The sequence below is a fragment of the Oryctolagus cuniculus genome, chromosome X (genome assembly GCF_051225735.1).
Source record: "Oryctolagus cuniculus isolate XC-2025 breed Fujian yellow rabbit chromosome X, ASM5122573v1, whole genome shotgun sequence".
NCBI lineage: Eukaryota > Metazoa > Chordata > Mammalia > Lagomorpha > Leporidae > Oryctolagus > Oryctolagus cuniculus.
This window is the reverse complement of record NC_142888.1, coordinates 1625604-1638130: the sequence shown is the minus strand read 5'-3', so window position 1 is coordinate 1638130 and position 12527 is coordinate 1625604. Positions and strand designations below refer to the sequence as shown.

The following is a 12527-nucleotide window of genomic DNA, read 5'->3' as shown; positions in this document are numbered from 1 at the left end:
CTTTCTCTCTGTCTCTCTCACTGTCTAACGCTGCCTGCAAAAAAAAAAAAAAAAAAAAAAAAAAATTCTGCTCACAGGATTCTTAGATTGGAATGAACTTGCCCTACTTCCCAGGGTGGCAAACGAGCACACGTCAGTTTTTAGAACAGAGCCAAAATTCCTGTGTAGGGAAATTCCCCACATTGCGTGGAAACAGTCTCAGAATCTGAGTGGGCTCAAAGGTCAGCCCTGCTCCTCCTGAGGAGTCGGCTGAGAAGCGATTTGGGGAAGCCTTTTAAAGCTGTGAGAGCAAGCCTGTGTGGTTCTCAGGATGACGGTGGGAAAATTGAGATTTCTTGGATTCTGTCCAGAACGTATGTTCAGATCTCAAGAGGTAGAGAACCCACCTGATGTTCAAGGTGAACCATGTTTGAGAACCACTGATTGAGCGCATGCTATTTACCCATTACCCTGATACTTGAGCCATCAAGTCAGACTGTCACAAAAACACAAAATCGAACACTACCTTAGCCCACGCATGGCCAATAAATGGTGTGGCTATCCAACACCTCCTCAGGGATAGGTAACTGACTATTCCTCTTTCTCAATGGAGCACTCCCAGTACCCACTGCCTTTGGTCTTCATAGAACCACCACAAAGCACTCTAAAGTTAGGCTGCAATCATTGATCAAGGTCACTGCTGAACATTCTCATGAAAATTATGTATGTACTGTTACAAAACATCAAAGTTATTGTCTACCTTTTTGCTGAATGTCTTTATACAATATTCCATGGAAGAAATATTTCAAATCTGGTGCCAGGAAAATCTCTTTCCAGAGATACCACTTGTTCTCTCTTCTGATAAGATCTATACACATAGCTCATTATCTGCCTGGGGTGAGTTAAAATCCAGAGTCAAAAGCATCACATACTCACAATAACTCACTTTCTCGCCCGTTCTTGCTTTCCATTTTTTCTATTTTAACTTAATGCAGCAGATCATGAGCCTTCTTTAAATACTTCTCGAACTAGGTGAGGTATAAATAAATACACAACTGTTTTACCTTCCATCAGTGATTTTGTTCTAAAGAAATAACAGAAATCCCCTCAATTTCGACTTCCAAAAAATATCTATTTCAAAAAGGTTTGAGAATTGAACACTGTAGTAACTACAAGAAAAAGAAATGCTTAGGGGGCCGGCACTGTGGCTTAGTGGATAAAGACACTGCCTGCAGTGTGGGCATCCCATACGGGCACCGGTTTGAGTCCCAGCTGCTCCACTTCTGATCCAGCTCTCTGCTATGGTGTGGGAAAGCAGTAGAAGATGGCCCAAGTCCTTAGGTCCCTGCACCCGTGTGGGAGACCCAGCAGAAGCTCCTGGCTCCTGGCTTTGGATCGGCGCAGCTCCAGCTGTTGCAGCCATCTGGAGAGTGAACCAGTGGATGGAAGACCTCTCTGTCTCTCTCTGCCTCTCCTTCTCTCTCTGTGTAACTCTGATTTCCAAATAAAGAAATAAATCTTTTTTAAAAAAAGAAATGCTTATGTTACAGAAGTGTTTCTATGATTATGTTGCAAACCTTAACAACAGAAGAGAACAGCTGTAGCTCTGGAGGAAGTCAGTGAGGCTCTGTAAAAAGTGAAAAAGGAGTGGGAATTTAGCCCAATAGTTAAGAAACCTATGGTCCCCTCTTGGAGTGCCAGAGTTCGAGTCCCGGCTCTAGCTCTTGACTCCAGCTTCCTGTCAGTACAGACCCTGGGAGGCACCAGCAATGGATCAACTAACTGGACTCCTGCCCCCAACAAGGGAGACCTGGATAGTGTTTCCAGTTCCTGGCTCTGCCACCTGCAGGCATTGTTTCCTTTGACTGATTGATTTGAAAAGGAGAGTTACAGAGAAAGACAGAGATCTTCTATCTGTTGGTTCACTCCAGAAGTGGCCACAACGGCTGCGACTAGGCCAGGCCAAAGCCTGGAGCTTCCGGGTCTCCCACATGGGTGCCAGGGCCCAAGCACTTGGGGCATCTTCCACTGCTTTCCCAGGTGTGCCAGGAGGGAGCTGGATCTGAAGTGCAGCAGCCAGGACTTGAACCAGCGCCTATATGGGATGCCAGCACTGCAGGTAGTGGCTCAACCCATTGTACCACAGCACTGGCCCCGTGTACACACTTTTTAAAAACTTTTTAAATGGTTCTAATATGCACTCACGGCTGAGAACCACTATTCTTGAAAAATAAGAAATGGTATAAAGGTTTAAAAAAGACAGAGAAAGCTCACATTTTCAAAGAAGGAAAATAATTCATAGCATGATGATTTTATTAACTAAAATAGACCTGAAAGATGCATATAGTTTCACACTGCATACACATGAATTTTCCTATTCATATTCTTTTTTAGGATTAATAGAACATTAATAGTAAAATTAGGCCTCCTGTGGAAAATTAGTAATAATTAGATTTTCCTCAGATGGATTCATTTGCCATTAGGAGTTTTTACCTACTTTGAGTTGTTCATTCAACAAACAAGCCAAATTATAAAAGTCACAATTACCTGGCCATACAGTAGGTATTTGCTAAAGAGTTGCTAAATGACTTAAGAGATCAATATTAGGTTTTCATATATGAGGATACTTCAAAATTTTTTTGGAAAATGGAATTTAATATGAAATATATCAAACTTGTATAACAAAATTTTTAAAAAGTTTATTTTTGTTGCAAAATTTTTTGAAACGCATGCATACAAGTTCTTCAAAAAGTCCATGAAAATGGACATTATGAAAAAAGCTATGCACAGATTTCAAAATTTTCTTGCACCAGGGCAGGCACTTGGCCTAGCACTTGAGATGCCCTTGAGATGCCTGCATTCCATTTCAGAATGTCTGGGGTGGAGTCCCAGCTCCACTTCTGATTCTAGCTTCCTGCTAATGTGCGTCTTGGGAGGTAGCAGGTGACGGCTCAAGTTGTTTGGTCCCTGTACCCAGGTATTGAGTTCCTAGCTCCCAGCTTTGGCTCCCGGCACAGGGCCACTGCAGGCATTCGGAGAGTAAACCTGCAGATAGGAGCGCTCTGTCTCTCAAGTACATTTTTAAAATAAATTAATTAAAAAAAAACATGGATCCAAAAGAGGCAGAGGTCAAGAAGAATGGCAACAATAACAACAATGAAAATACCGCTGGCCCTCCATATCTGCAATTCCCACATCCGAAGATTCAACCAATTGCAGATGGAAAATATTCAGAACAAACTGCATCTGTACTGAACATGTACAAAGCTTTTTTATCATAATTATTCCCTAAATAATACAGTATAACAACTATTTATATAACATTTAAGTTGTATTAGGTTTATAAGTAATCTGGAGATAATTTCAAGTATATAGGAGGGCATATGTAGGTGACATGCAAATAGTAGGCCATCTGATGTATGAATCAATGTGAGCATCCTCAGATTTTAGTATCCATGGCAAAGCAGAGGAGTCCTGAAACCATGGACACCGAAGGATGACAGTCCCAGCACTCAGCTGGTGTTCACCACGCATTTATCCATTCGCTTCGCTGCAAAGCCTCTCACAAGGGTGATACTATATTTAATGCTCATTTCACAGACAAGAGAATTAAGGATCACAGGGCTTAAGTAACTTTCCCAAAGTCAGTCATCGAAGCCAGATTTTGAACCCATGGGTCTCCTCCAGAGTCTGAGCATATTAACAGATGACAGTGAATTTTTTCAGGGATGGAGGCTTGGCGCAGTGGTTAAGATGCCGCTTGGGGGGTGGGCAGCACTCCGGCATAGCGGGTAAAGCTGCCGCCTGCAGTGCTGGCATCCTGCATGGGCGCCAGTTCATGTCCCGGCTGCACCACTTCTGATCCAGCTGCCTGTTAATGTGCCTGGGAATGCCCTGGAAGATGGCCCAAGTCGTTGGGTCCCTGCACCCACGTGGGAGACCCGGAAGCAGCTTCAGACTCCTGGCTTTGGATCGGCGCAGCTCTGGCCGTTGTGGCCATTTGGGGAATGAACCAGCAGATGGAGGAACTCTCTCTCTCTGCCTCTGCCTCTCAGTAACTCTAACTTTCAAATAAAATAAATCTTTAAAAAAAAAAAAAGGATGCTGCTTGGATACCTGCATCCCTGATCAGTATGCCTGGTTTAAGTCCTGGCTCTCCTTCCAATTCCAGCTTCCTGCTAATGCACACCCTGGAAGGTAGCAGGTGATAGCTTCCCACCCATGTGAGAAACCTGGATTGAATTATAAACTCCTAGCTTCACACTGGCCCAGCCCTGGCTATGGTGGACATTTGAAAAGTGAACCAGCAGGTGGATCTTTCTCTCTCTCTCTCTCTAACACACATACTTTTCCTCTACTCTGATCTGTTCACAGATATTCCTTTTTAAAATATTTATTTATAGGGCTGGTGCTGTGGAGTAGTGAGCTAAGCCTCCACCTGCTGTGCCAGCATCCCATATGGGCACCGGTTCAAATCCCGGCTGATCCACTTCTGATCGAGCTCTCTGCTATGGCCTAGGAAAGCAGAAAAAGATGACCCAAGTGCTTGGGCCCCTGCACCTGCATGGGAGTCCTAGGAGAAGCTCCTTGCTCCTGGCTTCAGATCAGCTCAGTTCCCACCATTACAGCCATCTGGGAAGTAAACTAGTGAATAGAATATCGCTGTCTCTCTCTGTCTTTCTCTCTTCGCCTCTACCTTGATGTAACTCTGCCTTTCAGATAAATATTTTAAAAAACGTATTTGTTTGAAAGAGAGGAAGAGAATCTTCAATTGGCTGGTTCACTCCCCAAATGCCCACAACAGCTGGATCTGGACCAAGTCAAAGCCAGAATCCTAAAACTGTATCTGGGTCTCCCACGTAAGTGGCAGGAACCCAACCACTTGGGTCATGATTTGCTGCCTTCCCAGGTGCTATAGAAAGAAGCTGGGTCAGAAGCAGAGTAGTCAGGTATCAAACAAGCACTCTGATATGGGATGCTGTCATCCCAAGTAGCAGTTTTGTTCTTGTTTTTGTTTTTAAGATGTATTTATTTATTTGAAAGGCAGAGTTATATATAGAGAAAGAGATCTTCCTTTTGCTGGTTCACTCCCCAGATGGCAGCCAGGTCAAAGGAGTCAAAAGCTTCCACCATGTCACCCATGTGAGTACAGAGGTCCAAGGACCCAGGCCATCCTCCACTGTACTCCCAGGCAAATCAGCAGGGAGCTGGATCAGAAGTCAAGCAGCCAGAACGTGAACTGGTACCCATATGCGATGCTGGCACTGCAGACGGCAGCTCAATCCACTGTGCCACAGCTGTGGTCCCTCAAGTAGCAGTTTTACCTGCTGTACCACAGTGCATACCCCACTTGCCAAGTTTTAAAAGCCTGCTTGGGGCAGTGTGTTTGCCATCAAAAAATAGAAGCCAGACTGTTCCAACCTCTTCAAATATATTATTTCCCCATCCAAGTTGTCTACCATGGACTATACAAGCATAGAAAAAAAATAAACAGAAAGTCTAAAGATGCAGTATGCAAATTTAGCACTTCCAAAGAACTCAGCTAAGCCCACTCAGGGAACAGGGATGGAAGGAACAGAGGACAACCAGATGGGCAAATGGAGCAGCAGCAAGAAGGCAGCAGATATCTGATAAACATTTAAAACTAAAGCCAGTACCTCTCCCAAAAAGAGAACTCAAAACCTTGACATTTTCAATCACTTCATTCTGACAGGATAAATCAAAATGAGTTACCTATCTCCAAATCTGCAAGCTCCTGTTTTATTGTAGAATGGACAGTTAGCTCGATCTTTCTCCATTATTCTTAAATCCATGGGTGGTTCTGGGTTTTGCCATGTGGTACCATTTTCCAACTGTTGAAAATAACCATAATTTTACTGATGTGTAAGAGACCATGCCAGATTAAATGTTTTAAAATATATTCAAATATTTCCATCAAAAAAAAAAAAACTGGCCTAAGGAAAAAACCACTTAAGTTTTAACAGGCAATCAAAGCTCTAGAAACAATTGTCCCCAGATGTGAGCTGTATTTCCCTCTTGACTCTGCATCACTTTCCTGGATCAGACATCACTACTGCTGCCAGGGACAGTCACTAGATTCTCCTTCTATCCATTCATTTCAAAAATGATCTAAGGACTTACTAGAGAAACACCACTGAGAGAAGTAAAAGTTATTCTGAATCAAGGTCAACTGTCCATTTGGGGCTAACAGCATGTGATGTTGCTTCCATACACTTTCAGTACTATAAAGTAAGTATAATCTCTGGGGGTGATTCAGTACCAATTACTGCTTATCAGTAAACTTCTATTGTACAGATCAAAGGGCCTCAAAGTGTTTCCAGATACCCAGATGTGATCAAAATAGTCTACCACAAAACTAATCTTACTGGAACTATTATTTCTAAAGAAATATTAATTGATCACAAATTTTTATTGAAACATTTTGAAAATACCTCATTTTCAGCCTGATCCAGCATCTTCTTCACAGCTTCCTACAAATGGTGCAAACACAGTTCTAATGAAAACCTAGGAATCAGGTAAGTCACAGCTGGTTTCTCTGGTTAAGAATCCCATATTTAACAATTAAAACACACACACACACAATTTCAGGTTTCAATTTTGTTTTCTAAGCATAGATCTTCTGAAAAGCTTTCGAAGGCTGAATGAGGGGACTTCAAAAAGTTAATGAAAAAGGGAATTAAAACATGTTTGTTTTCTTTTTTTAAAGATTTACCTATTTTATTTATTTGAAAGGCACAGTGAATAGACAGATCTTCCATCTGCCAGTTTACACCCCCAAATACTCGCAACAGCCAGGGCTGAGTCAGGTCTCCCATGTAGGTAGCAGGTGCCCAAGCACTTGGGCCATCTTCCGTTGCTTTTCCTAGGCCATTATCAGGGAGCTGGATCAGAAGTGGAGCAGCTGGGACAGGAACCAGCACCCAGATGGGATGCCAGCACTGCAGGCAGCAGCTTTTACCTGCTATGCCACCATGCAAACCCCAGGTTTCAATTTTTTAGCACTAAAATAAACTTATCTTTTAATTCTATTTCCATGAACTTCTTGAAGTACCTTTGTATAGCTGAGAATTTTTATTTAAATGGAAAATCTTATAGATCACATTGCAAAATATTCATAGTAAAATCTTATAAGTTTCAGTAACAGTTTAATATATTTTAAGATAAATATCACTTTCTAGCTTTTAAGATAAAGTATTAGTGAATATTATAAAATACAATGTTACCTGAAACATAACCATTTAACTGAAAATAAAATATGACAAGACCAGTAGTAATTAGGAGTCAAACTTTTCGATAAAGCAAAGGAAGCCCTACAATATGCCAGTAAAATAGCCACTTAAAGAAGTTTTTAATTATGATTGACAGATTTGTCTTCCCTTGCCCCTTAAAGCATTACCTAAGGCTTTCACCTCCCTGCTTACTTGCTAACTCTACCTGGTCACACAACTTTCCTTGGTAACGTGTGATGCTCACAACAGAACTCCTGTGCTGCTTTACTCCTTTTTCCCAATCACCTAAAAGCCCTTCTCAACAAACTGCACTGCCATTTACCCACGTGTTCAAAGTAAAAACTGAAAAAATATGACAGGAATTCCCCTCCCTTTTCTTTTCCTTCCTCCCACTCAAATTACCAACTAGAGTCCATTAGAGTCTGTCTTCAGCACAGCCAAAATCTGTGCCCTTCTCTTAATCAAGCACTACCCTAGGCAAACCATCATCTGCTATCAGCCTTCTCAATGGCCACCTATTGCTACCCTCGCCGCCTTGGTCATTGCTCCCCATCCCCTATTCTTTTTTCTTTTTCTTTTTTTTTTTTTTTTTGAAACTCAGTTACACAGAGAGGAGAGGCAGAGACAAAGAGAGAAAGACAGAGAGAGAGAGAGAGAGAGAGAGAGAGAGAGTGTGTCTTCCTTCCATTGGTTCACTCCCCAGAGAGAGAGAGAGAGAGTGTCTTCCTTCCATTGGTTCACTCCCCAGATGGCTGCAACAGCCGGAGCTGTGCTAATCTGAAGCCACGAGCCAGGATCTTCCTCTGGGTCTCCCATGCGGGTGCAGGGGCCCAAGGACTTGGCCCATCTTCCACTGCCTTCCCAGGCTATCAGCAAGGAGCTGGATCAGAAGTGGAGCAGCCGGGTCTCAAACCAGCGCCCATATGGGACGCCGGCACCACAGGCGGCAGCCTCACCCGCTACGCGCCAGCCCCAGTCCCTTATTCTTTATATAGAAGTTAGAATGATCTAGTGAAGGTAAAGTCTTGAAGAAGATCACTCCCTGCTTAAAAACCCTTCAGTGCTTTCCCGTGACATGACATCAAATCCAAACACGTCCTTCAAATCCAGAAGGCCTTGCATGACGTGACCCAGCCACCCTTCAGGCCTCCGGGTGCCTCTCACCAATTTGGTCTCCAGGTTTCAGGCACCTTGGCTTTCTTTCAGCCTCCAGGCATCCAGTCCCTTCTCCCTCGATTCTCTGTAATTAGGTGACAGTTCAAACATCACTTCCTCAGGGGTTTCTTTGACCAGGCAAACTAAAGAAGTGCTTCTCCAGGCTGGCGCCGCAGCTCACTAGGCTAATCCTCCGCCTTGCGGCGCCAGAACACCGGGTTCTAGTCCTGGTCGGGGCACCAAATTCTGTCCCGGTTGCCCCTCTTCCAGGCCAGCTCTCTGCTGTGGCCAGGGAGTACAGTGGAGGATAGCCCAAGTACTTGGGCCCTGCACCCCATGGGAGACCAGGACAAGCACCTGGCTCCTGCCTTCGGATCAGCGCGGTGCGCCGGCCACGGCGGCCATTGGAGGTGAACCAACGGCAAAGGAAGACCTTTCTCTCTGTCTCTCTCTCTCTCTCACTGTCCACTCTGCCTGTCAAAAAAAAAAAAAAAGTGCTTCTCCAATCACCATCACTTTATTATTTCTTTATACCGTTTAACACTAGCTTATTGTATGTAAAATGTCTGCTTTTCTTATTTATCTGAAATGCCTACCTAAAAACCTAGCTCAGGGGGGCAGCATCATGGCGCAGCAAGCTAAGCTACTGCTTGTGAAAGCAACATCTCATATGAGCGTAAGTTCAAGTCCTGGTTGCTCCATTTCCCATCCAGTTCCCTGTTAATGCACCTGGGAAGACAGCAAAAGATGGCCCAAGTACTTGAGCCTCTGATACCCATGTGGGAAACCCAGATGGAAATCTAGGTTCCTGGCTTCAGCCTGGCCCAGGCCCAGCCAATAGAGCCATTTGGATAGTGAACCAGTGGATGGATGGTCTCTCTCTCTAACTCTCCCTTTCAAATAAATAAATAAAAATATATAGAGTATAAAAAGACGTACTATATATGAGCAAAACTGACATTCTGAGATTTGATTATCGTATATAGCCCTTGTCTATGTTCTTCTGAAAAACAGTGGTTTCTGCACTTACTACTGGTTGAATTCTTTATTTAGTGGAGGGGTAAGCTTGTGATTATAAAGAAAACTGAGTTTGTCCTTGTAAAAATTAAAAGATAAATAAGAAGTAAGGAGGGTAGGAAGTATCATTATGCTCTTAAGACTGTATATATGAAATATATGAAATTTGTGCCCTTTTTATAAATAAAACATGTTTTAAAATTAAAAAAAAAAAATAGGGGCCGGCGCTGTGGTTTAGCAGGATGCAGCACTGGCATCCCATATAGGTGCTGGTTCAAGCCCTGGCTGCTCTACTTCCGATCCAGCTCTTGGCTATAGCCTGGGAAAGCAGTGGGAGATGGTCCAAGTCCTTGGGCCCCTGCACCCGCGTAGGAGACCCGGAAGAAGCTCCTGGCTCCTGGCTTCAGATCAGCACAGCTCCAGCCATTGTGGCCATTTGGGGAGTGAACCAGCAGATGGAAGACCCCGCCCCCCTTCTCTCTTTCTCTCCAACTCTGCCTTTCAAATAAATAAATAAATCTTTTTTAAAAATTTAAAAAAAATAAAAAATGCAGCTCAGTGAATGCAGAGCATGTCTTCTTTCACTTCGCTCTCTCCACTAAACAGGACATGAGCACACATATCACATATGCCTTTAAATATGCTTGAAATCTATTTCTCTACCTACTTCTCCTTAATATCTCATTAGACTTCCTTTGAAACAGAAGCATTTAAAATAAGCCTTGGCTTCTACCTGATCCCTGAAAGACCTCAGTGGAAGAATATACAATGGGGAAAAACATAAAATGGGGATTGACTCATCTCTATAAAAAAATCACAAGCTCCAAACAACTTTTTCCACTCCCTAAAAACCTAGCAGGATCTTGCCTCACCTAGATGTCTAATATTTGCACTGAAATCAAATGATGGCCTGAGCCACAAAAAAATAAATAAATAAAAAAGGTTGTGGACTGCTTCTATCTCACCGTATGACTAGGGCATAAACAAATGCATTCTCTGCCATTGTAAGGTAATTATTAATGCTACCCAATTTTATGCTATACAAATTTAGCAATTTTACAGAAAAGATACATCCTGATGGATCAGTCAAGGAAGGTGAGCTGGGGGTACCTTTGAAATAGATAACTGTTAAGGAATAGCAGCAAAATAAACCAAAGCACTCTTTAAAAAAAAAAAAGAAGAACTCTGAAAGATACGGAAGATGCATACATATTTCTTACAGACTCTCCTCTAACAAGCGACTGTGTGTCAGCCACAATTGCCATTATAGCCCGAATCGGAAAGGAAGCCAAGATTTAATAACAAAAAATTTCCAAATTGCTTGATATTTTAGTCCCTGATATCATTAAATCAATTCTTGCTCACCTGTCATAAGCACTTAAATCTCTTATGATCTAAATACAAGTGGAAACTATACAAAATATTATTCTCTAGAGAAACCAATACATAGAGAGCAGAAGCTCAGAAAAATACCACTTGCTATAGAATAGCACAGAATGTAAAGCATGCAGAGCTAGATGTTTGCTAGAGACCAGACAGACCACAAAGCCTATAATATTTACTATCTGGCCCTTTACAGGGGGGTTGCCAATCCCTGCTATAAAAAAACTGAATAAAGTTGAAGAAAACTTTAATTTCAGAAGTCTGCCACTGCACAGACTTCAGAGAGGAAACTCTAGTATATATCTAGATTAAACGTATGACTCTTTCCAAACAAACAAATAAAACAGCACAAAAGAGAAACTCGAACCCAAACCCTGACATGCCTACAGCTTCCTCATCAAACCTAGGCCGCAGCTGAACACTAAGAGGATACTCAGTGCATTTATCCTCCCACGACAGGAATCACCTCTCTCTCTCTCTTCTCCTGGCGCTTCTGTTCCTCCTCTTGTCTCTCTTTCCTCTGCTGTTCTTCCCATTCTTCCTTTAACTTTCTCTTAAAAAGGAAAACAAAGGGGGGGGGGAGAAGGGGGAGAAAGGCAAGTTTATTTCTTTTCAGGCTCACTTTTTTTAAAACATTTAACATATAGGGCAAATAAATGAAAAAATTAAAAACAAGTAAAATGGATAACATTGGATCTTTTTAAAGTTCAAGAAATGCAACTCTTACGGAGAACTATTTTGAGTAGCTAGCTAATTAGTTAACTGGTTTTTTTAATTGATACTGTACTAATTAGTTAACCAGTTATTTAATTGATACTGTACTAGTTAGTTAACTGGTTATTTAATTGATACTGTACCTCTTGCTCTTCTTGCCGTTTTCTATTTGCCTCTTCCTTCTCCTTCTTTATCCTGAATTCTTCTTGTGCCTTCTGCTCCCTCAGCAACCACTCCTCATGTAACTTCTGCCTATCATTACAACGATGTAATCAAAAAAGAGAAATGGGCATTAATTTACAAATACATACACATATACACATTTGATAGCAAAATGACATGTTTTGGGAATGATGGAAATATCATGAATGATATTTTCTATACAGCAGTCAAGTGGGGGTAGAGAACCAGACGATATGAATAAAGCTTTTGGAAAAGTACAGTGTCAGCCAACTCTCTTCCTAGAGTGATAACTTAAGTCACTATTCTAATTTCATAGGTGCTCTGGCTGTGATCTCTTTTATATGACACTACAACTTCCCCTGTAGGCCAATCATTGTAATGATTAGGTGCCAGTAAAATGGTAGCAAGTTTCAAAGCAATATCTCACTTTTCTCATTCAGAACACATTATTCCTCCTAACCTATACATTTTGATTGCAGCACTAAGAAAACCTGGCATCTTTTGCCATAAACCTTTGGACTACTACTCTAAACAGTTAAGAGTCCTGTCATTTGACTACAAACACTTAAACAGCACAAGTGAAGTCTTTAAAATCAAGCTTTAGATTTTTAGAATAGATGAAAGAAGTTATAAATTAGCAAGCACTATTTTTTTAAATGACCAATTATAAAGAATGATGTTATCTTAAAGTGGCAAGTGTCTCAACATGCAGTATCACAAGTTTCTAATTTAAGGGAGGATGGTTATGGAGAGAGGGTTTGGCACAGTGAGTTAAGCTACCACTTGGGATGCCCCATCCTGTATCGAGTGCCTGGCTGCTAATGCATGCCCTGAGAGACAGCAATG

The 12527-nt window shown here is 42.0% G+C and overlaps 1 protein-coding gene across 13 annotated transcripts in view; it reads right to left on the bottom strand.

Annotated features, from left to right (window-relative positions):
- ZRSR2 (zinc finger CCCH-type, RNA binding motif and serine/arginine rich 2) overlaps positions 1 to 12527 on the bottom strand; it is a 36667-nt gene that overhangs the window by 11617 nt on the left and 12523 nt on the right. For 5 of the 13 annotated variants that reach the window (XM_008272380.5, XM_089324817.1, XM_089324820.1 and 2 more), the window contains 4 exons: positions 11642 to 11750; positions 11251 to 11337; positions 6432 to 6470; positions 5713 to 5831 (listed from right to left, as the gene is read on the bottom strand). In XM_008272380.5, coding sequence (XP_008270602.3) covers positions 5713 to 5831; positions 6432 to 6470; positions 11251 to 11337; positions 11642 to 11750 — 354 coding nt within the window. Of the gene's footprint in view, positions 1 to 5712; positions 5832 to 6431; positions 6527 to 10472; positions 10512 to 11217; positions 11338 to 11641; positions 11751 to 12527 lie in introns of those variants that run through there. The other 8 variants (XM_089324821.1, XM_089324826.1, XM_089324822.1 and 5 more) reach the window with 3 other exon arrangements.